The 24895-nt window shown below is 41.5% G+C and overlaps 1 protein-coding gene across 17 annotated transcripts in view; it reads right to left on the bottom strand.

Annotated features, from left to right (window-relative positions):
- Positions 1–24895, bottom strand: part of SECISBP2 (SECIS binding protein 2) — a 40285-nt gene that overhangs the window by 8811 nt on the left and 6579 nt on the right. For 6 of the 17 annotated variants that reach the window (XR_004350286.1, XR_004350288.1, XR_004350287.1 and 3 more), the window contains 12 exons: positions 24565–24814; positions 24210–24333; positions 22710–22939; positions 19304–19385; positions 17288–17493; positions 15417–15539; positions 13819–13908; positions 12373–12505; positions 4857–5023; positions 4009–4147; positions 2250–2373; positions 1400–1620 (listed from right to left, as the gene is read on the bottom strand). Coding sequence is in view for 14 of the 17 variants with exons in the window: in XM_032634350.1 (XP_032490241.1) it covers positions 1400–1620; positions 2250–2373; positions 4009–4147; positions 4857–5023; positions 12373–12505; positions 13819–13908; positions 15417–15539; positions 17288–17493; positions 19304–19385; positions 22710–22939; positions 24210–24333; positions 24565–24814 (1889 nt within the window). In the remaining 3 variants the exon portion in view is untranslated. Of the gene's footprint in view, positions 1–926; positions 1621–2249; positions 2374–4008; positions 4148–4856; positions 5024–12372; positions 12506–13818; positions 13909–15416; positions 15540–17287; positions 17494–19303; positions 19386–22047; positions 22229–22709; positions 22940–24209; positions 24336–24564; positions 24815–24895 lie in introns of those variants that run through there. The other 11 variants (XM_032634352.1, XM_032634353.1, XM_032634359.1 and 8 more) reach the window with 11 other exon arrangements.

The raw sequence follows: 24895 nt of genomic DNA, 5'->3' as shown, positions 1-24895 counted from the left end.
CCCCAACAGGAGATGGGGGAGGCCGTCCCCAGGACGACAGCTGCACAGGAAGCACAGAGCCTGGAACGATTCCAGGAGAGAAGCTGCAGAATGCCCGATGCACCCATTGCCTTAAGAGGTTCAGGCAGCCAGGTAAGAGCTTGAGGAGTGATTCATTTCAAGTTCAGCGCCTGCCATGGGACTGTGGTGGGGACACTGCCAGCACACAACCGAACAGGCAGGTCCCGAGACCCCTTTCTGATGGCTGGGACTGGACCTGCCCTGAACTAGGACGGGGACAAGCCCACTGGGCTGGCAATGAGCAGGTCCAGCTGCTGCCCTAGTGACCCTGGGTGCTGCAAGCAAGTCAGGAAACCTCAAGTCTTCAGACTGGAACAGCAACCAGAAAAGCTCAGGGCTAGGATCTGGACTGGATCCCTCAAAGTCCAGTTCCAGCCGAGTGAAAGTTTACACTGAAGGAGAGAGGAACAGGACCAGAGAAGGACTCCGAACACTTACACGAAGATGGAGGACCAGTGTCTAAGTGACGGCATTCTGCTCTTAACTGACAACCCCTCTACTGCGCAGCCTGAGGAGGACACAAAATGGACCACCCAAGGGCCAATGGGAGGTGTCACAGACGTCCATCTGTCGGTCACCTCGCCCAGCATATCACATCACAAAAAACGGAACCAACCTTCCAGCATCAGTAAGATGGCCAAGTGCTTGGACAAACCCATCTTTTTTTTTTGTTGTTCTTTTTATTTATTTATTTATTTATTTATTTTTGGCTGTGTTGGGTCTTCGTTTCTGTGCAAGAGCTTTCTCTAGTTGTGGCAAGCAGGGGCCACTCTTCATTGCGGTGCGCGGGCCTCTCACTGTCGTGGCCTCTCTTGTTGTGGAGCACAGGCTCCAGACACGCAGGCTCAGTAGCTGTGGCTCACGGGCCCAGTTGCTCCGTGGCCTGTGGGATCTCCCCAGACCAGGGCTCGAACCCGTGTCCCCTGCACTGGCAGGCAGATTCTCAACCACTGTGCCACCAGGGAAGCCCAACAAACCCATCTTTAATCAGTGGACAGATGAGTTAGTCACAGACTGAGCAAGCACATTTAAAACGGACAAAAGCCCAATGCAGGGACCGCCTAGCTGCCAGTCACAAAGCCTCTGTGGTGTGAGTGACCAGTAACCACGAGAGGCCTGCGCAGGCCAGCTGAGCCACACTCTGAAGACCACAGCCTGCCTCACAGAGGAATGCACTGGCTGATCCCATAAACTCTGGAAACAAATTATTCAATTAAGAGAAAATGAAACAAACTGAGGTGCCGAGGCCTCGGTGCCCCTTAGCTGCTGACGGGTGTGTGGTAGCCAGAGGGTGTGTACTGCAGGGGGCCACACGCCAGGGACGCCACAGCGCCCTTACCTTTCGACTGTATCTTCTCACAGTTGGGGGAGATGATGACGCATTTCAACTTTTTGAGCTTCAGATGTTTGAGAACTTCCCTCAGCCCCAACACAAGTCGGCGTTTGGTCTTAGCCTTGACTGGATCTTTCTGGTACATACGATCTTGGAAACGAACCAGCTCTTTCAGCAGGTCCGTAACACAAGCGTCAACTTCTTTACTGAGCATCTGGCTGCAGTAGCTGAAAGAAACATTAGACACGGTCACGTTCCCAGTGGCTGCGACACTCCAGCGCACTGCTCCTGGCATACCTCAGATGAGGGGGACAGCATGCCACTTTCAAGAAATCATGCTTTGATGAGCAATACTAGTCAAAAAGGTGGAACTCCTGATAGGATTTTATGAAAGGTATGGATGGAGGCATCCTCTCCAGCCCTAACTACAAGGGACAAAAGACCTCTGGGCCCCATGTCCCCAGGGCAGCCACTCCCGGGCACCTCTCCTCATGAAAAAAAATGTTTGGAGAGTCTATCCTGAAGAAAAGTGGGAGGGAAGGAAGCGGAGTGCCCTAAGAAATTACATACAGAAATTACACAAGATGGAACCCAGATGCAACGGGCTGTCACCTCACTACCCGTTCCCCCAACCACAGCTTGGATTCAAGGGCACCTCTGGCATCACGGCACTAGGACCTCTCGGGAGATTAGGTAGCCCTGGCATGTGTTACAACCAGGTCCTAGCTACCTTCCACCGGGAGGATGCAAACACCGGGGCCCAGACGAGCCAGTGGGCGAAGAACTCAACGCCCAGTGTCAGAGTGAGCACAGTGCCCCAGGCCCCACTGCAGGCACAGCTGCCAGGCTCACTCACTCCCTGAACCGCCGGCTGTGGATCTTGGGGCAGGCCTCCACCTCCTTCTGGGGCTCAGCTCCCAGCTGGTCTTCCGACTTGCTCTCTGCCACAGAAGCACAGGACACCAACTCTTCTGTTCCCCCTGGAGTTTTAGAGAAAGAAGTCACAGCATGGCCCCTCCAGGGCTCCACACACAGACTGCGGGAACTGAGGCAGGGAATGCTCAACAGCGGCAGTGTCGCCAGAGCAGCCAGATTCGGCGGCACACACCCGCCACATCCAGACACTGCCACCGAGTGTCACAGCAGGCAGAGGAGTGATGGGAATGGCTTGGGAAATCAGAAGAACCAGGCGACTCTCTGCACTGCCTAGTGGTACCTCCCCGCCCCTTATTTAGTTATTTCTTATTTTTATTGTGGCAAATATTTGCAAAATTTACCATTTTAACTGTTTTTGGCTTTTTTGGCCACACCGCGCAGCATGAAGGATATTAGTTCCCCAACCAGGGATGGAACCTGAGCCCCTGGCAGTGAGAGCGTGGAGTCCTAAACACTGGACCACCAGGGAATTCCCTAACCATTTTTAAATGTGCGGTTTCAGTGGCCAAATTTATTTTTTAATTTTGAAATTTAACCTGAAGTTCTTATCAATAAGTTTTAAAAGCAGGTTTACTAGTTCTCAATTTTTTTGCAAATGCTTGAAACCATTCCTTTATCAAATAACCCTTAAAAGAGAAGCTGAACATCTAAACTGGGAAAGCCACAATAGGTGTGTTTAAATCCATCAGACAGGACTCAATAACAGCTTACAACACTCAAATGGTTACTTCTAGACACTTCCAAAGTGCAAGTGCAGTAACATCACCAGAGGAAGGAGTTCACCCACCAGGAAAGACAATGTCCCGTGGCTGGCCTCTCCACCACCCATAGGCGTAGCTTGTAAAACCCCTGGCAGCCTGTATGGCAGGAGCCTCTAGGCTGGGTGGCAGTGGACCCAACCCCAAGATCCACCCCGGGGAAATGCCAGCAGGAGGGGTGCTCACATCCCCTATATACATCCCACGCTGCCACAGCACCTCTGCTTCTAATAGCCCCAAAGTGGAAACGCCCACAACACTCACATGCCACCTAGCACATTTGTACACCTGGATGCTATGCAGCAATGACAATCTGGTACTACCTCTACAGGCCACAGATATACTGCTGGCCAGAGGGGCACACACTACAAGATTCCACTGGAACAAAGCCTGAAAGCTCACAGGTAGGGCTGCAGACAGGGCTGAGGCCTTGAGCGGGAATCATGGGGACTGTGGGGCTGATACATTTCTGAACTTGGTAAAAAGTCCTCAAGCTATATGCTTCTGATTTGTGTACTGTTCTGAATGTATAATTCACTAAAATGCTTACTTAACCCATTTTTTGTATGACACCATGTCTCACACACTTGTGGGCAAGCAGCTCTGCAGTTAATGGTGTTAATTCTCATGGCACTTCAAATTGCAAGGACCATCCAATGTCACACAGATCGAACTCAGGGGCCTCACCCCTCTGTCCCTCTCACCCCTGAGAAGCAGAGGCACCAGAAGCTCCACCTGCCCATAGGGACGTCCTCTTACTGTCAAGTTAGGAGACTGAAAACTTCTGCATTCCCGAGGCCCAACGCCCACGTGCTTTTACCACACAGGGACAAGGGCTGGGCAAAGCCCAGACAGTTGGCTGTGCATACGGCCGCCCCTGCTGAAGGATTCTTTAAGAAGCAAACCAACAGAACTCGGTACCTGAGGGGTCAGCCTGCCCGAGGGCCTGGTCGTCACCACCGCTCTCTCCATCTTGCACATCGTCACTGGCAAAAGCTGGGCTCACAGCACTTTCTTGGAGACGCTGTTGCTTTCTCTCTTGCCGCTCTTTCAAAATAATCTTTAAAATTAAATAAACGATCAAAACACCTAAATACTTGTACTTAAAAATAAGCTCTTCTGCAAAATAAGCCACCCAAGTTAAGCTGGTTGGCACTGTGCCTGTTTGTGCCCTTACTCCCCACCCACCCCCATGGGTGGGCCCAACCCTCTCACCCACAGCCCAGGAGCAGCATGTTCCCCCTGGGTGCACAGAGCAGGGCATGTGAGAACTGGGCTCTGATGCAACTGTGCAGCTCAACTGTTACCTGGCCCCAGGCAAGACATGCCTTCCTCCATCTGAGACCCACCACACTCCACAGGCTGCTTTGAAAATTAAATCAAAGAACGTGTGCCAGGAAGTGTCCAATATTTACCAAATCTGAGCACTAGACAGATTGCCTTGGGTAGAATGAGGGTAAAAAATGTGAATGAGAACATACTCCCCCATTTCTGGTTTTCTGTCCATGTCATTCCAAAACATTAAAATAAATAAATAAATAAGGCCTCCCCCTTCAGCAGCTAAGGCACCCTGCTTCACTTGCTCTAGCACACCATGTGGGAAGAGCAAGGGATCATCTTTCAGAGAATCGTGTACCCATCTTGACAAGAGCAGTTTCAAATGAGAGTGAAGGTTAAAATCTAAAAATGTAAGAGTCAAAAGGAGTAACACAGATACAGGAGAGTCTGTAGGTTTTCTCGCGCCCAATTTCAAACAAAATACCACACACCTTCTTCAACGAGGTTGGCTTCTTGGCCTTGGGGACCTCCCTCTGCTTCCCCTTCTTCATCAGGGGGGCGCTGGAGTCTAAGGGGTTGTGCGGGGTCTTCACCTGGCCAAAGCGGTGGCCCTTCTTCCCTGACATGGAGTCTTTGGAGAGGACGGGCACTGCCCCGACTACAACACAGTAGGGACACATGGCTCAGGCTGCTGCCCGCCACCTGCCTGGCTCCAGAGGGCAGGCTCGCTGCAGATCTGTCTCAGGGGCTCCTTATGCTGCCCGCCCATCCCCACAACCTTCCTCATCCTCATCAAATTGTCCCTTAGAGAATCAGCTTCCTATCCCTGTAATCAAATCTCCTATGTTTTAATCAAATCTCCTATGTTGTAATCAAATCTGTAATCAAATCTCCTATGTTGCTCAGTAAAATCTGATGATGTGTGGGTCTCATTTTTTGATTAAGAATTTTTCCGGGTAGCTTGTACTTAAGATTTAAGATGCCTTTTACTCCACCATTTTCAGTTGACACTGCCTTTGCAGGAGTTGGCCACTGGCTTCCCTATGCATACCTTCTACCTCACTACCTTATAAGATCCTAGTAATATTTCAAGTTGATTCTCTTGAGTTTTCTAGACATAAACATACTTTCCTAAATTCCCTGCACAGTGTAAATACATGACCACAATCACTACTCAGTACACTTCAACTGCATACTATGGTTCTGTTCTACTTCCCACCTTGTTCCTGTTCCCAAGGAAATAGTTAACTTGTTCATACTTTCCCCCTACTTTTTAATTAGGAAAATTTCTAAACACATACCAAAGAAAAAGAGAATGTATAACAACAAACTCACGTACTCACTGTCCAGCTTCAACAACCATCAGTATTTTTCCAAATATATTTTACCCACCCTCCTTAATTTTGGAATATGTTTTAAAAGTGCTGTGTAGACACAGGGGCGACTCCTGGAAAGGCAAGCCAAAAACAAAATAAAAACAAACAAAAAAAATAACTGAGCAGAGACATCAACAACCACACACTGTGAGGAAGACAGCCACCAAATTCAGACCAAGGCAGTTCCTTACACAAAACAAAAAAACCCCAGCACAATCACTACTCTCAGAAGGAAAAAATCAAATCCAGAGTTGCTACAATATATTAACTGAAATATTCAGTATTCAACAAAAAATTTTTCAAACTTCCAAAGAAACAAGGAAGTGTGACCCATACTAAAGAAAAAAGGAAGTTAACAGAAACTGTCTTTGAGTGCTCCCAGCTGTGGGACACAGATGACCAAGACTTCAAGGCAACTATGAGAATAGATGAAAACACAGGATTTCATTAAATACAAATAACAAAGGAAAAAGACTCAGTAGCAGATTTGAGATGGTAGAAAAATCAGTGAACATGAAGATAAATCAATAGAAACTATTCAATTTAAAGAAAAATTTTAAAGATTTTACAAGATTGAAAAAATGAAGACAGCCTCAAGAGACCTGTGGAGCAACAACAAACATACCACTATACATATAATGGGAGTGCCAGGAGAGGAAAGAGAAAAGACAAAAAATATTCTGAAGAAATAATGGCCCTAAATTTCCCAAATTTGATGAACACTTTAATCTACAAAGCCAAAATAGGATAAACATTACCCAACCAAAGGTAGGATAAATATAGAGATTCCCACCTAGACATATCATAGTCAAACTGTTGAAGGTGGAAACAAAGAAAAACTATGCAAAGTAGCAAGGGAAAAACAACTCACCACAGAAAGTGGAACAACAAGACAAGTAATATCTGACGTCTCACTGGCAACAATGGAGGCAAGAGGGCAATGGAATGCCATTCAAAGTATCGGGAGAAAAAAAAGTCAACCAAAAATTCTATACCCGGCAAAACTATCCTTCAAAAACTGAATGTAAAATATAGATGTTCCTAGATAAACAATGACAGAATTCATTGCTTAATTTACTTATTTATAAGCAACCACTTTATTTTTAAGAAAATAGTATTTTTAAAGTAAAGGGAAAAATCAACAAAGGAATCAAAATGGTACTCTATATTTGTTTAACATAAAATAAAGCAGTTAAGGATGAACAGAAGAATAAATAAGAATCAGAAAAAAATAGCAACAGCAGTAAATCCAACCAAAGTAACAATTACATTAAACATGAATGAGTAAAACACCCCACTCAACAGGCAGAGATTGTTGGCCTGGATAAAAAAGAAAGCTCTGACTATATGCTGTCTACAAGAAACATATCTTAAACACACTGTCTGCTAGGTGGCCAGGGCTACTCTTCCCTATGCTGCTGGTAAAAGCATTCACCTCCTCTTTAATCTGACCAGCCAGTTGGGAAGGCCTGACTTGGGCTCCAGAATAGACATAAGCCTCCAAAGGCCTTTGACTTAAGTTGTGTTCTGGCAAGAAAGCCCCACATAGGGGTACTTGGTACTGGCTCATCTAAAATAAAGAGGAACCCTGAATTCCTCTTACCTAATTTTTACTTTTTCTGCAAAGAATGGTTCCATTACTGATGTCAAAAAGGAAGGTGATGGACATGTCAGTATTTGGGTATTCCTGGGATCTCTGACCAAAATGTCCTTTCAATACTACCAAAATCCCAACCTTACAATCTGACAACCTCAAATACTTAAAAATATCATCTGATTGAAGGCTCCCATTCCTTGCAAAACTGTTTATGTACACAACTGCATCTAAAAGGTCCAACTTGAACCTAGTTGCAAAATAGCCACCTCATGTAGCCTCAGAGGTAGTTCCCTCACTTTTCCTGCTTTTACCTTTGACTGGAGATCTAGAATGCTCAGTCAGTAGTTTACACACTTCCCTGCAGGCTCCCCAAGAAGCTACATTCTTCAGAATCAGCAGCTGGCCAAGCACTTTGCAGATTTCTCTGGAAAGGCCAACACTGCAGGCCTTTACCAAACAGAAGATGAGCTGAGAAAAGCAACTTTGAGGAATATCTAAGAAGGCAGTGGTCCCAAGTTTTGATATATGTAAGAATTACTCACACATGTGATGTATAAAACTGTGGATCCTGAAATGAATAAAATTACCAAAATCATTGAGACAAAGAAATTTAAATTCAGACTGGATACAAGATGCTAGCAAGAAATAATCATCAATATTATTAGACGGGAGGATGGCAGAGTGGTTCAATTAAAAATAAAATCACCATCAATTAGAGATACTGATGTATTTACAGGTTAAATGACCTGATGTCTACAAGTACTTCAGAAAAAAAAAGTAGAGTTCCAGATGCAACAAGACTGGCAAAATGTTGTTAACTGATGGAGCTGGGTAATGGGCACATGGTGGCAGTATTCATCATATTCTCTCTACTTTTGATTATGTTTCAAATTTTCCACCACAAAAAAGTGAAAAACAAAGACAAAACAAAACAAAAAATCCCACTGTGTGCTTGTTAAAAACACCTACTGCCCTTCCCATACCAAGTGGTTCTAGTGTACCACTTCTGAGGTGTTCCTGGAACCTGCACTTTCAGCTCGCTCCCAGGCAGTGCCATTGTTGGCAATCCTGGGGATACTGTGTGAAAAAGAAACACTGGGTTCAGGGACACACTGTCGACTGGTGCCTCAGCCACACTGTACATGGGCTAAATTAACTGTATTCAGACATTTTAAATTTGTACTCTGGGCTTTTAATAAAGGTCACTATGAAACTCACTAAAACTTACTTCTGCTGTAGCCATGAGAACGCTGTTTAGGAAACTGCTGACTATATCATTCAGCAGCCCATATAAAATCATCTGCCAGATAGTGTTCAGAATTTTCAGCTTCAAAATAATCCCACCTCCACCCCCATCAGAATGGCTAAAATTAAGACCAACAACATCAAATGTTGATGAGGATGTGGAACCAGGAGAACATTCATACATTACTGGTGAGTGTAATATGGTACACAGGCAGTTTGGAAAACAGTCTGGCAATTTATAAACTAAATACCACGTGGCCCAGCAATTCCACTCTCCCAAGAGAATTAAAAACAGACACTCAAATACTTGTACATGAATAGTCACAGCAGTATTATCCACAACAGACAAAAGGTGGAAAGAGCCTAAATGTCCATCAATAGATAAAGAAATTGTGGTCAACAGAGTATGATTCGATCACAAACACTGGTGAAATAAGATACATGAATATGGATGAACATCAAAGACATTAAGCTAAGTGAAAGCAGACTGACAGAAAAGGTCACAAACTATATGTTTCCATTTATATAAAATGTCAGAATAGGCAGATCCATAGGTAGTTGCCAGGGGCTGGGGAAAGGAGGAAAATGGGGAGCTTAATGGGTAGGGGTTTCCTTTTGGGGTGATAAAAGTATTAGGAACTAGACAGAGGTGATGGTTACACAACACTGTGGATGTACTAAACGCCACTAAATTGTACAGTGTAAAATGGTTAATTTTATGCTACATTAATTTCATCTCAATAAAAAACAAAAAGAACTACTGACATACATCTACAGTGTAAGTAAGTCACAAAAATATTGTGTCGAGTGAAAGAAACCTTACACAAAGAAGCATATACTAAGATTCCACTTACATGAAGTTCTAGAACAAGGACAAACTAGTCTATGGCAGAAAAAAAATCAGAACCATGGTTGCCTGCGGGTAGCAGCAGGGAATGACTGGAATGGGAAGGGGCTGAGGAAAATTTCAAGGGTGCTGACGATGTTCTACATAGCCACGAGTCTACGTTACACAGTTATACATTTGCCAAAAGGCTTCAAATGGTGCACTTAAGATCTGTGCATGTCACTAAATGCATATTTTACCTCCAAAGGAAAAGAAGAGCCATAAATAAATACTGAACTCTAGTAAATGATATGCATGCTGTAACACTTGGGGGTAAAATACAGTGGTGTCTGCAACCTACCTTAAATGCAGCAAAAATAAAAAACAACATATTGATGAATGGATAAATCGGGGTCAGCAAACTTTTCCTTAAAGGGCCAGAGAGCAAATATTTTAGGCTAATGAGCATACGCGTACTGCAATGCTCAACTGCCATTATAACTCAAAAGCAGCCACAGATAATACTTAAATGAACAAGTGTTGGCTGTGTTCTAATAAAACTTTACAGCCAGCAGCCAGCAGGTCATAGTTCGCTGACCTATGGAAAAATTACGAGATTGAAAAAAATTAGAATCTAGATGGTGAGTACATAGGTGGTCACTGCATGATTTTATTCGGCTTTTCCAGATGTTTGAAAATTTTCAAAAGAAAAAAAATGCTACCTCCCTCCACTGAAGAGACAAATCATGTTTATCCTTTCTGGGATTAATGCCATAATAAAATCACCATCAGTTAGAGATGCAGATTGAGGTATTTATAAGTAAAATGACATGATGTCCACAAATTGCTTTAAACTGCTTCAGAAACCAAAAAAAGTAAGCTTCTTTACCATTTCCTTGGATACCTATTCTTCACTTTTAAAATAAATAAACTGCCTCAGAGGGAAACATATTTAAAAGACTATGGTGGCAAATGTGCATTATTTCTCTGTATAACATATTGCCAATTTTAACTATCTTGGCTCTAAGAGGTGTTTCAGAGGAGAGAATGACTGCATCACTACCAAGCCAACACTGCCACCCGCTGTGTTCCCATGAACAGGCAGGTAATTCATTTCAATCTGGTGAAGCTTTATAACCTGTACAGGGCACTTACGTAAGACTTTTAGGTACACCAAGTCGTCACATCAAGTGGAAAACCCACAAACCCATGTTGTTGTTGTTTTTAATGTTTATCTATCTATTTTTTGCTGCATCGGGTCTTAGTTGCGGCATGTGGGATCTTTTGCTGCAGTGTGCAGGGTTCTCTATAGTTGTGGTGCGCGGGTTTTCTCTTCTCTAGTTGTGGCGCGCAGACTCCAGGGTGCGTGGGCTCTGTAGTTTGTGACACATGGGCTTTCTAGCTGAGATGCTTGAGCTCAGGAGTTTTGGCATACGGGCTTAGCTGCCCTGTGGCCTGTGGGAACCTAGTTCCCTGACCAGGGATTGAACCTGCATCCCCTGCATTGGAAGGTGGATTCTTTACCACTGCACCACCAGAGAAGTCCCCAAAACCCACCTTTTAATAAGACCTATTTCTTAAAATCATCGTACTTAAATAACTTTAAAAATTTTGTGATAAAATACATATAACATAGAAACTACTATTTTAACCGTTCTTCACTTCACAATTCAGTGGCATCAATTACGTTCACAACGATGTTGGAAACATCACCACTACCCATATCCAAAACTTTTTCATGCCCCGAAATAAAAATCTATCCCCATTAAACAATAACTCCTCATTCCCCACTCCCCTCAACCCCTGGTAACCGCTAATCTACTTTCTATGACAGAATTTCCTTCCTTTTTAAGGCTGAATATTCCATTGTGTGTATATACCACCTTTTGTTTACCCATTCATCTGTTGATATACATTTGGGGTGTTTCCATCTTTGGGCTACTACGAATAATGCTGCTATGAACACTGGTGTACAAGTGTCTGAGTCTCTGTTTTCAATTCTTTTGGATACATTCAGAGGAGTGGAATTGCCAAGTCACATGACAACTCTCTATTTGGCATTCTGAAGAACCATGGGACTGTTTTCCAAAGTAAGTGCACCATTTAACATTTCCATCAGCAACGGTTCCAATTTCTCCAAATCCCCACAAACACTTGTTATTTTCCATGTTTCTGATTAGAGCTATCATAGTAGGTTTCAAGAACTGCCTCAGTGTGGTTTTAAGTTGCATTTCTCTAATGACTACCAATGTTGAGCATCTTTTCACATGTTATTGACAGTACATATACCTTCTCACGGAGAAATGTCTTTTCAAGAGCTCTGCCCATTTTTTAAATGAGTGTTACTGAATTGTAAGAGTTCTTATATATTTGGATATTAAATCCTTATACGATTTTCAAATATTTTCTCCCATTCTATAAGCTGTCTTCTCATTTTCTTGATAATGTCATTTGGTACACAAAAGTTTTTAATTTTGATGAAATCCAATTTATCTATTTTTGCTTTTGTTGCTTGTGCTTTTGGTGTCCTTTCTAAAAATTCATCACCTAATCCAAGGTCATGAAGATTTACCTCTGTTTTCTTCTAAGAGTTTCAAGTTTTAGCTCTTATTATTTAAGTTGTTGATCCATTTTGAGTTAATTTTTGTATATGGTGTGAGGTTGGGGGTCCAACTTCATTGTTAAGCATGTGGAAATCCAGTTGCCCCAGGACCATTTTTTAAATGATTGTTCTTGGTCCTTTTAATGAACTCAACAACCCTGTTAAAAATTCACTGGCCATAGATATGTGTGTTTATTTCTGGATTCTCAATTCTATTCTACTGGTCTATAACTATCCTTATTCCAGAACCACATTATTTTGATCGTATATAAACAACTTTTGATTACAAGAAAAAACAGTCACAAAATAGTCTACTGAAAAAGGCTTCAATCATTTGTCTGAAATGAAAAGACTCTTTTACCTGAGAACACCACTGGTTTGGAGGACTGCTTTGCATTCTGGGAGTGCTGCTTCTTTTCCAATGCGGTTAGCATTCCTCCCAAATCCAACTGTACTGGAATTTGGCTCTTCTTTCCACTACTTTTAAAATTATTCTAAAAAGTTCAAAAATCAGAAGTTTATTTATAATACTATATTTTACAAATTGTGCTTTTCATTTTATGATTAAAAAATCATATAATTAATAAGATAAAACAGATAAAGGGACTATAAAAATCTTAAAATTAAAAAAAATTAAAGTAATTAAAAACCCAGTCAATTCCAAATTATCTGCCAATATTACCACCAAGGTTGTTTATTTCCTCCTCCTCCTTTCATAACACTGGTTTAATTAAACCACTTACACGTCTGCATCTCCATTGTGAATAACAGCATACATCTACAGATAAGGAACCGAGACTTGTATAAAGTCCTTGGCTACAAAAGTTTATGTGTGGGGCTAGTTGGTTGGTACTACTGCCTCATTAACACCATTCGTTCTCCAATTGCCTAAGTGAGCCAACCAAGTGCCATGAAACCATGGAGGCATGACCAAAAATTTATACAAGTCCAAAACACACCCAGCAGGTGAGTATTATATTTAGGCGCAAAGTCAGATACACTCTAAACAAATGTTATTTCTGAAATCATTCTGATTTGGGTTTTGAGACTGTATAAGGCTGTACGGACGTGTTGTCTCTTGTGCTTTAACACCTCCACTCCTGCCCCACGCCACTGTTCTCTTCCCTGATGCCAAATTCACGCTGGGTGAGGGCTCATGGCAATGGGTGAGTGCTAAGCACAGCACAGGCAGCCACAGAGACCTCTGCAGGGATGGAAGATAACCAAATTACAACATAGGAATGCAAAGATACATGGGTTTAGAATTTTACTTTTCACAAATGTGAAAACAATCACCCCACTTTGAAAGGCAAAATGACAATGAACATGCCCAAAGTATGCAAGTTCTCCATCTAGATTATGGACTACAAGTTCATTCCTGAATCCACAGTGGGGCTGAGGCAAGAGAAGAATCATTTCTTCCTCTGATCCTGACTACCTGAGTGAAATGCTGGTGGCTCTCTTTTTTCCTTCTGTCAGACATTACTGCCTCACAAAGAGATTCTTCTGTTTCCTGAATAAACTAAGTCAAAGTTTTTTCTTTAAATCCAAGTTAGGCAGTTTGTGTTCCCCCTTTCTGATACAGCAATGGCAGTTACCCATAGCCTAATTTCAAAAGTGATAAAGCAGTTTTAGCTTAAGAGCAACTTTGTTTCAACATACTGGATGTGGTTCCCCAATGAAGGAATGAATCAAAACAAAACCACCTGTCCCCATACACAAAGAAGCCTGGAAAGCAGTTTTTCTCAGTTTAGTTTAGCAAGAAAAGTTAAGCCAAAAGCAATTGTGGTTTCAATCTAAAAATTACCTGTGGCTGCTGTTTAGACTGAAATTTCGGTGACTCTACTCTGTCTCTTCTTTCAGATGCAACTGCCAGATTGGGAAACTCCTCGGCATCCTAAGTAAACCACACACCCTTTAGCTCTTCGCAAATCACAATTATCAAATAAGCCCAACTACAACCTTTTCCTTGCTCTTATTTTCTTTCCATAAAAATATCCTTATAAAAGTGCTCAAAGGTGTTATAAAACAGTCAAAACAAAAACAAAAAACTAATGTAAGTGCTTCGGCTTTATTTCACTCTTAGAACAAAGTTAAGGACCACAGTTTGAATCTCTCTGCTCCAGAGAGAGAGAGCAGGGGCCTCAAGGATGTGGGTTCACCAAGCAGTCTACGAACTGCCCCAAGCACCCTGGCACAAGAGTGTTCAAGCACCCATCCTTCAACTATGCTTTTCTTTAGGAAAACCATCAATCTGGACTTCAGGGGATGTAAGCATCTTGTCACATGTGCTGATCCTAGACTAGAAAAAAGAAACAAAGGAACAGGTCTCTAAACAATGTTTAAATCATTTTAAAATGTCTTATGTGCTTCTGTCAACGTTTTAGGGACCCTGGAGAAATTATGTGAAAAATGTGGGCAGAAATAATGAGTTATTTGTTGGCCCAAACGATAATGCTCTACCGCAGTCATAGGTTTTCAAACATGCAACCCCATTACTCTCAAGGGAATGTCAAAAAGCCCCGGGAGTCCCTCGAGTTTGTGGGAACACCTCGGGCTTGACCCTAAGCTGGCTGCCTGGGAGTACTGCTGAGAGACCCTTCTGCCAGCACCAGGAGCCAGGCTGCTGAGTCTGGTACTGCAGACCCATGAGAAACATAATCAGGATCCAGGATGGCTCCTTGGGGAACAGAGACATTCTTGGAGTATCACTGGACAACAATTTAAAGAGCACTTTCGGAAGTTCATGATATTCTCTTCTTGACCAGGGTCCACGACAGATCTACAGTATTCTAAGTTTCTCTCAATAGTGGAGCATATTATACCAAAACATCTAGATAGAAAAGGAGGCCCTGCAGAAGCCAGCATGCCAAAGCAAAGAAAAAAACAGACCAGAAGATACTGAGGGGTATATATTAGTAGTAGGGCATACACACCATTAAATTTCAATACAAGTAGTTTTTTCTCTAGGCCATTCATTTGTTTACTGAGAACCTGCTATGAGATGGGCACTGCACTGGGGACACCAAAATGAAGAACTGAAGAAAATGGGTGACAACTACTTTCTTTAGCACTACAATTTTTTTTTTTTTTTTTTTTTTTTTTGCAGTACACGGGCCTCTCACCGCTGTGGCCTCTCCCATTGCGGAGCACAGGCTCAGCAGCCATGGCTCACGGGCCCAGCCGCTCCGCGGCACGTGGGATCTTCCCGGACCGGGGCACGAACCCGCGTCCCCTGCATTGGCAGGCGGACTCTCAACCACTGCACCACCAGGGAAGCCCAGTACTACAATTATTAAAGAAAATGTTGGAGAATTTTTACTTCAGCAACCAGTATGAACCCATTTCTATTAAGGAAGACCCATTTATTATATCAAACAAGGTGAGTAATAAATGTAAATATACTTCAATCCTTGGTGGCTCTTGAACTGTCAGGACTTCATACTTTGATTTAGACTTTTCTTTCTTTTTCTTATTCTTCCTTGAGGCTTCATTTTGCTCAGTATCGTCACCTTGTGATGCTCTGGACTAGAACAACAACAACAAAAAAAGCAAAAATCATGGGTTTTTAGGACCATTTTTAAAGTCTTTATTGAATTTGTTAAAATATTGCTTCTGTTTTATGGGTTTTTTTGGTTTTTTGGCCACAAGACATGTGGAATCTTAACTATCCAACCAGGGATCGAATCTGCACCCCCTATACTGGAAGGCAAAGTCTTAATCATTGGACCTCCAGAGAAGTCCCCCCATTTCTGTTTTAAAAAAAAAAAAAACTTAAAATAAACATACTTATTTATTTATGTTTTCAGGAGCCCTGAGGTAAAACAGACAGCAAGTTGTTAATGGAGGCTCCTAGAGGGGTGGGGACCAAAGGGCTATGGGAAAAGGACCTTTTCCATAATTAGATCCTTGTAATATTACAGGTGCTATTTCAGTAATAAAAATTCACAATACAGAAAGTTTTAGAGGGGGAAAAAAAAAAAACATTATGACCACAATGCAAAGCCATCTGGGTCATAGGATTACAGGAGATCCTCATTCTCTCATCTTTATTTTGGGACTTCTCAAAAATAAACTTTTCTTACACCTCTAATTAAAAAATAATTTTTAAAAAGATGCTGGGAAAATAAAATAAAATCTGTTAACTCTTAAGAGTGTCAAAAACTCATTTAGATGGTGACTTGGTGGCCTACTGTGCAGCCTGCGCCCCGACACCAGCGGGGCCTTGGAGCTGGCCAGTCTCCATGTGTACTTGGAGGGGCCTCACAGCCGCCTCCTGTGTTTCACAAGTATGTGCATAAAGCTGTAGGGAACAGGCACACAGGTCTGACTTCACCATTAATTGTCACCAGCAGAGATTTCTCAATCAACCAAGCATAAACACACAGCTCCTGTTTGTGTGGGATGGTCTAAGACACTTTCGATATCAAAAAGTATTCTAACACTCAAAAAGATAGGAAACCAGCACTAAACAAATATGACCATATTTCAACTTAAAATAATGTTATCAGTACACAATGAAAATCAAACCCAAACTCTAGCCCAGTAAAAAAGGCTCTTTCTGGGCTTCCCTGGTGGCGCAGTGGTTGAGAGTACGCCTGCCAATGCAGGGGACACGGGTTCGTGCCCCGGTCCGGGAAGATCCCACATGCCACTGAGTGGCTGGGCCCGTGAGCCATGGCCGCTGAACCTGTGTGTCCGGAGCCTGTGCTCCACAACGGGAGAGGCCACAACAGTGAGAGGCCCGCGTACCACAAAAAAAAAAAAAAAAAAAAGGCTCTTTCAAGAAAGAAATCTAGGGATTGAAAAATAACAACTTAAAATTATTTGAATTGAAAGGAAAAAATGGATTCTGAAATGCTATTTTATAGTAAGTAGCTGCAATTAACCAAGAATCAATTAACATACATGATGATCGCAAAATGTGGCACACAATTATTTGCTACCAGTACCTGGTAGGTAAAAGCAATGTAAAATCAACAGACAAAAGACTGCAGTATTTTATATACCAGAGCATAAGCTACTGCCAGCATCTCTCTTGTAAAGAATTCAAAATGGTCCACAGATATTTTAAGACCATAGGTCTAACATGCACATCCTTACTTGTGTATAAAAGCTACCACTTATGTCCCTAGACTGTATTCAATTCAAGTACTGAATACAACCAACTCAGATTAGTGCCTACAGTACCGAATGAAACACTTTCAGTTAGGATTTGAGAAAAAAAGACAATCCAGTGGTACAGAAGAGCAACATAATCAAACTGTGACACGTACCTTTTTAGTAGGATGGACAACATGTTTCTCTTTGTACGAAGGCTCCGAAGATAAAACTTCAGAAGATGACATACTACCATTTCTAGGATCTGCTGATGAAGCAACCATCTTTAGGTTTATCATGGAAGTAACATTTTTAGGGGCTGGTGACAGTTCTGTAGATAATGTCTGCCGAACAACATAACCCATTGGTGTCCAAGATAATTCTGCTCAAAGATAACCAAAATTGTTGAACAATCCCAACAGTAAAAAGAAATTCCAAGCATGCATTACATGAAGTACTCAAGAGCATAGTTAAATTAAGGTGTTGTCAAGAACATTCTCTTGGAAACTACAGTATCCACTAAATTTGTTTTTCTTCTTGGAACATGCATGCTGAATTAACTCGTAAGGGGAACTGACTTTCCTAGGAACTGTTCTTTTAACTTAGAGGTGCAGGTGGTAAACAAAAAAGTTTCCATTAAAAAACAATAATCCAGGGCTTCCCTGGTGGCGCAGTGGTTGAGAGTCTGCCTGCCAATGCAGGGGACACGGGTTCGTGCCCTGGTCCGGGAAGATCCCACATGCCGCAGAGCGGCTGGACCCTTGAGCCATGGCCGCTGAGCCTGCGCGTCTGGAGCCTGTGCTCTGCAACGGGAGAGGCCACAGCAGTGAGAGGCCCACGTACCGCAAAAAAAAAAAAAAAAAAAAAAAAACAATAATCCACAAATACATCCACGTGGCAAACACACAGAAATGAGCTAAAGAGCAAACTGTAGCCCTACTAACCACAGCAAACTGTGGCCCTGATGTGTACCTTTAACATCAGAAATCAAAGATCACTAAACTTCAGCTATCGCAATAACTGTTAATTTATTTCTTTCTAGAACATAGGCATAAGTATGGCAACACTACTCCGTAGGTGCCCATGAAACTCTATATACAGACAAAACAAAGGACATCCTTCAGGACACGGGCAGGTCATGTCAGCAGCCTGTGACTACCCCACAGTGGGGAGACAGGCTGTTCTTGTCACCACAGAGCTATGCATCTTCACAGCAGTTGCTAAAGTGAAGGTCTTTTATTGAACCACGTACATACCAAACATGCTAACGCAATAGAAAACACACCTGTGAATAAATCTAGAATAATTTTGTAAAAAGGGCTTCTGTTAGGACAAGCTACTCACAAAAACTTCAAAAGCAGAATCTACTGAACTCTCTCTGAATATCTCACTTCTGGGCCAGGTCAGGACAGACCAGCAGTTCTCAAAGTTCTGAGACTCCTAGGACCCTTTCAGGGGTCCACAGTCAAAATTGTTTTCCTGGTAACAGGAATGTGCCATCTGCCTATCCCACTTTCACTCTCCCATGAGCGTAGTACAGTGGGGTTTTCCAGAGGCTGTACAACAGAGAACAGTGAAACAGGTGAATGCCGAAGCAGATCTCCTGAGCCAGACGTTAAAGAGCTGCTAAAACGTAAAGGCTGCTCTCCTCTCCTGACTAGTTTTTTAACTTTGGAAAATAGTTATTTTTTTAAATTAAAATGTGCTGTGTTAACCTGTAATGGGTTTATTGTTACTTTTAAAGTGAATTAATAAGTATTTTGTATTTCTCAGTTTTAATTTCAGATATTATAAATATTGACAGTTATCCAAATAAACAGAAATTCTTTGGGGTTCTTTTAAAGGGTATTAAGGAGGTCCTGAGACCAAAAACTATGAGAACCACTGATATAGGTAATGCTTAAGAAAGTAATCATTTCTGAGTTCATAAAATGTCTCACTTAACCGAACAAACATTTCATTTAGAATGCTTTACTTGTATGTAGTTTACACTCCTTGTGCATGGATGTGGGATCTCGTTTGCTTACTTCAGTCTTCTAACAATGATGCCAGTTTATCAACCCATCAGCTGCCTTAAAGAAGGCTTTAAAACAAAAACATTTCAGTTGCACTAGACTGAAAATGAACTAAGAAAACAGACAACAATAGACAATTTTTATATTTTAAAATAATATTTGGTAGCCCACTCTTACCTCTTGTACATGAAGAGGGACTGGTAGCAGCATTATCAGTTACAGATTCGGTCCGATTATTATTCTTCACCACTATTTCACCCTAAAAAACAAACCAGTTCTTTTCTTACTATTTCAAAATAAAAGTAATCATTATTTTTGAAATATATAGTTTCCTTCGCCATTCTTAAAACCTGCAAAACATACACTAATTAAAAATTCCAAACACATAAGTACATAATGTGAAAAATTAAATTACTTTCTTCTGCCAAATCTCATTCCCTAAAGGAAAAACCATCCACCGTCTACAGCTTAGCTAGCATCCTTCCATTTCTTTGCTTAGGACATAAACATTTGTATATCATTTTAAATGGATCTCCATAATGGGATCACACCACACGCAGTAGCATGTAACTTAGGAAAAAAAAACCAACATACAACCAACAATTTCCAAATCAGCACAGATGTACCTACGCGATTCTTAGAGCCGAAGTGTCCACTGTGAATGCAAAAGCTGTCGTTCACCACACCCCCACACCAAGGCTCAAAAAATCCCTGAACATACCCACAAAAACAAATGCAGGCCTTCTAATACGTACTCCCTTTCACAGACAGAAAGCTGCCACATGCATGGAACAAGAGGCACCAAACGACACTTGGGGACAAGTGAGTACATTAAGAGAGACCTCAAAATGACCAGCAGCCAAAGTGAAAGGAAAATGATAAATTCACACTGAATGGATTTAAAATAAATTCTGGAGTTCATATGTTTCATAAACTTATCCATTTTACCATTCCATTACATCTAAGCCTAGTTAAAAAAAAAAAAAGAATTGTTCAGTGGCCAAAATAGCTGATTGCTGAATATGCCTTGTGCCACTTCTCTGCCTGGATAGTAGAAGCCTGTTAACCTCCAAGAGCTGTTTCAGAACAATGGAAAGAACATGTTCCTTAACTAGGACAGAAAGCCTCCATTTTCATTACAAATAGAAATGAAGCAAAATCCTCCATGTGGCATCCGCTGATTCCTGGCCCCGTGGTAGAGCTCACTAAGGGCCTGGAAATAGCTACTTCACCCTGGGCCTTCCTGCCCCAGGGCCTCCCCAGAGGACCCACCACTTCCCTACAGACATCAGGCAGGGCTCTCTGGGCAGGCAGGTGTCACTTGCTAACCTGCAAATTCCAAATTACTGCCTGACAGATGCACACCATACAAATCTTGCAGGAGATGCCGCCTAGAGCACCCACCCCATCCCAGGAGTGCGGAGCTGTCTGCTTCAATCCACTGCAGGACTGAGGCCCAACCTCTGAACAGAATCTCGATAATTTCATTTCGCTATTACCAAATGGATGCAAAACAAGAGTGACTGGGGAAGTGAATTTTTATTTTTAATGAAACATTTCTGGAAACTCCAAAGGCATGGGGAGGTTGGGAGTCTGGCAAAGAGAAAGATGCCATTCTCCCTTCTATTAGCACCTTTCTCAGCTTCCAAAACACTGGGCTAGTCCTGGAGGAGGTGATGTGGCATCAGCATGGCTCTGTGGAAGTGACTGCACACTGAGAAACAAATTCTCTTCCGGCCCCATCCTATAGGCTGCTGTGTTCTCTATGGGGCTCCAGATAGACACAGTATGTAAAGGCAATTATGTTAACTAAAAAAAAATAAATTCATCAAAGGAGAAAATAAAATAACATAAATGATTAAAACACAGCCTGTTCTTTGAGTAAACGTAACTTTTATGCTCACCAAAGCCAATGAAACACTAGAAATGGCTTACCTATTCTAGAATGGTTAAATTATATATATCAATACCAAAGATTCAATGCAACAGTTATATTTTCAAAAAATATTTTATGACATGGAAAAACTACCACAAGTTTTGAAAAATTCAAACACAAGCTTGTATCATACATGTGTATCCTAAATTGAAAGGAATGCCCCTCAATTCCCACAATGTACCATTAAAAAAAGAGTAAGTGTCAAACATGGTTTTCTCTTGGTTGTACAGCTTCAGACAATTTTTTTTTTCCTGAATATTTTTCTCATGTTGAAAGATGTTACTAATACCATCAGGAAAAAAAAGGTTTCTTTTAGAGGGAAAATGGGAAAAAAACAAAAAAATACTCCACACATAATTCAAGAGTGTGAATATATAAAGCAATGAGTATGTACATCTCCCCACATAGCATGATATGCCTTACTTCTTGTCCACATATGCAGTACTCATATGTAACAAGTGACCATGACATAAAGTGTCAGTCATGCTTCCACTCACCCTGGACCCGCTGTACTCTGTCCTACTTCTGTACAGTGCTCACAGGTTTGGAATTATCCACTGACCACCCATGATGAAAGCATGGAGCCCCTCGACTACTCAGCTATTCCATACACCCAGCCAGGGCCCAGAAAGCAGTCACAAAGCTGCCTAATGAAACTGTGGTTCTTCTATATCAGTCAATTGGCCTTACTTATCACCACTGTGTAAAAGGAAAACACCAAGGTATAATAATCTAAGGGCCAACATGTGGGGAATGATTTATTTTCTGCACATTATAACACCAAGGTATAATAGTCTAAGGGTCAACATGGGGGGAATGATTTATTTTCTGCACATTATAAGCCACTACCATCAAGTCTTCAGAGGGTTTAGTATCCAGGCACCCAAGAGAAGTGCTAGGACAGGAAATGGAAATCCTTTCTCCATTCAAGAGCTAAATGAACTGGTAAGCTCTGTTTTCTTCATTGTTTCTTCTTTCTCCTTACCTCCATACTGGGATGGGCCCCAATTTGTCACAAGCCATTTTAGGGACTACTAACCCAATAAGGTTTTTTCCTGGAAGTCTCAAAATCAATCTGTTTGAGAGGAAAAATGCATCAATTTGATGGAGTAAAACTTTGAGATCAAATGGTGAATACAGTGCAATTTAAGATTATTAGGCACTGAGTGCACTTATTGCAATGACATTTTCCGTATCATTGACAAGACTGAGGTGCAGATAAAAACCTGGAAAAATCAGAAGTTACACTACACAGTTTTAACATTACTATTTGATTTAAAAAAATCTCTTTCCCTGTATTGGAAAAAGTGCTACCAGAATGCAATGGTAGAAACAACATTTTCACAATGTGCTGTGGAAGCAGGAACCCGTGCTACAATCTTCTCCTCCTGAGACACTGCAATGCTTTCTAGCCACCAGATATGAAGACACTTGCTAAGTGATTCTCTGGAAAGAATAGCCACACCAGGTGTTACAGCTGACTATAAACAGTTCAAACAACAGAGAAAGTCACCTAAGCGAACTGAGAGGCCCCTCCCACACCAAGATGTGAAGTGTAGTATTTGAAGTGATGTCCTTGCATCACTACCCATCACTGAGGAGAAAGGAAGAAAGAAGGGAACAAAAAGAGCAGGAGGCTGCACTCACCTCTGCTAACACTGCAGCAGGTTTCCCCACTTCTCTTAGAAGAGAAACATCAGTAGAGGCAGAGCGTAAAGGCCCCCACTTGAGCTGCTTTTGTATCTCTGGTATCTCACTGTTCTCTCGACCCTGCAGTTCAGGAAAATCCAACCTGGTAAATTCAAACTCAGGTTTGGAGGCAGATCCACTTTTTTCAATGATTCTGGATTTCCTGTCTGTTCGTTTATAATAACCATCTGTATTTACAGAATTAAAAGTAGGGGTAAAAATTTAGATGTTGTCTAATGACCTGTACTCACACTTAAATTGCAGAGTAGAAAGTCTATTGCTATTGATGCAACACGTTATTGTCCAAACAGCCTAATTTTTTGTAGTGTTGTTAACCTTCTCTGTAACAGTGGAAAACATAAATGACCATGGGGGCCACCAAGCAGAAAAACGAAAACACACTGCAAATTTTAGGAGTAATTCTAAAGTGGATGAAATGGCTACCTTAACCTGACTGTGCAGCTGGGCATTTCAATTATTCTTAATACACACTTTAGAGATTTGTGAGATTAAGGGGACTCTTACAAATTTTCTTTAAATAATAAAATTTCCATGTTTTAGTTTGCTGGAAGAAACTGGAGAGAAGTAAAATGAAACTTATAAGCTCTTTCCCATCTTTCTCCTTCAAATGCAAATGAATGATGCTACAGGTTACAATGCCATAAAGCCCCAGCATTTTTTAAATTATTTAATTGTAAGGCTAGAGTTATTACAGTTAACTGTTCAAATTTTCTTTCACATTACCACGTACCAGATGGTTTATGAGTGAAGTCAACACCAAGAGAAAAAGTTACATATCAAGTAACAATAAATTACACATGTAAATAAAATGACAGACCATTCCCAGTAAGTACGCTATTACAAAGGTTTTAAGTTATTATATAAACAGATGATGGCTGTGATCAACGTGCAATAGTAAGTAATTTACACGAAAAAAACAAGACATCATGTATAATCACTAACTTTCAGCCAGAGACTGGAACAGCAGTTTTCAAGACCAGAGCAGACATGTCCTCTGAATGACTGTCCTGCCCCAGGTTTGGTATTGTTTAGGATGGGATTTAAACCAGTCAACTCTCCCACGTATTAAAAAGTGTCCCAACAGAATACCAGAGAAGCTATTTCAGGGATGAACATGATCAAATATAGTACAAGGGATGTGACTGTAATTCACTTTTATTTAACAACTGTTTTGAGGCGGGTGATTATCACCTACTTGCTATGTGACTTAACAGAAGTTCTTGCACAAAACAAGGTAATAACATGTTAAGGACACATCATAGAGCCCACACAAACAAGTTCCCTCCCCGGGAGGAAAGGCCCCCAGGATCCCACAGGAAACCTGATGGCCTCAGTTTTTCATGATGAGTAAGTCCACAAAAATAGTTCAAAGAACAGAGACGTTTCTGGGGGTAGACAAGGTAGGAAGACATAACATACAGAGCATGTTATTTTTACCTGATTTCAAACTATTCTCAGCATGAATGGACATACGAGGTGAACTTTTAACTGATTTTAAATCAGATGATATAGGTCCATCAGTCTTCTTAGTGTCAAACTTCTGCTCATCACAGGTTTTCTTCTGCGGGAAACATTAAAAAGTAAACATAATTGAAAAGTAACATATTAAAAATTAACATAAATTCACTATAAAAAAGGCTCAAATTTGCAAATTCATAAGTACAACTCAACCATTTTTTAGAAAGGTTAGACCATATCAAATTTTAAATATCTCAAAATTTAAATACCTTAAATAACAGTTCTTTATGTTTTAAATGCTAAAGTGATCAACAAAACCAAAACATTTACAGACCTTAAACAGAGCTTTTGTGTCTTGCGGGAGAGGGCACACGTGCTCGTTTCGTGGCTTCACGGTTTGAAAACCTCCGAAACAACCGGGTTGGTTGTAATCATACTGGGAGCCAGGCACTGGGCAAACATTTTGTGACGACTCCAGGGTGTAAGGAGAATAGGCATATGGATGAAGAGGGATCTCAGGAGATAAATATTGAGGTGGAAAAGTTGAAGCTCCAAAAGCCATATCTTCGGCATACAGTTTCTGTCTAAATAAAACATGTAAATTTTAGTTGCAGATTTCATACCACAAACCAAGGAGCTTAATATTTTGTAATAAACAAATTTAA

Source organism: Phocoena sinus, chromosome 6 (assembly GCF_008692025.1).
Source record: "Phocoena sinus isolate mPhoSin1 chromosome 6, mPhoSin1.pri, whole genome shotgun sequence".
In the NCBI taxonomy this organism is placed as follows: Eukaryota; Metazoa; Chordata; class Mammalia; order Artiodactyla; family Phocoenidae; genus Phocoena; species Phocoena sinus.
The sequence above is the reverse complement of the archived record's forward strand: the minus strand, read 5'-3'. Positions and strand labels throughout refer to the sequence as shown.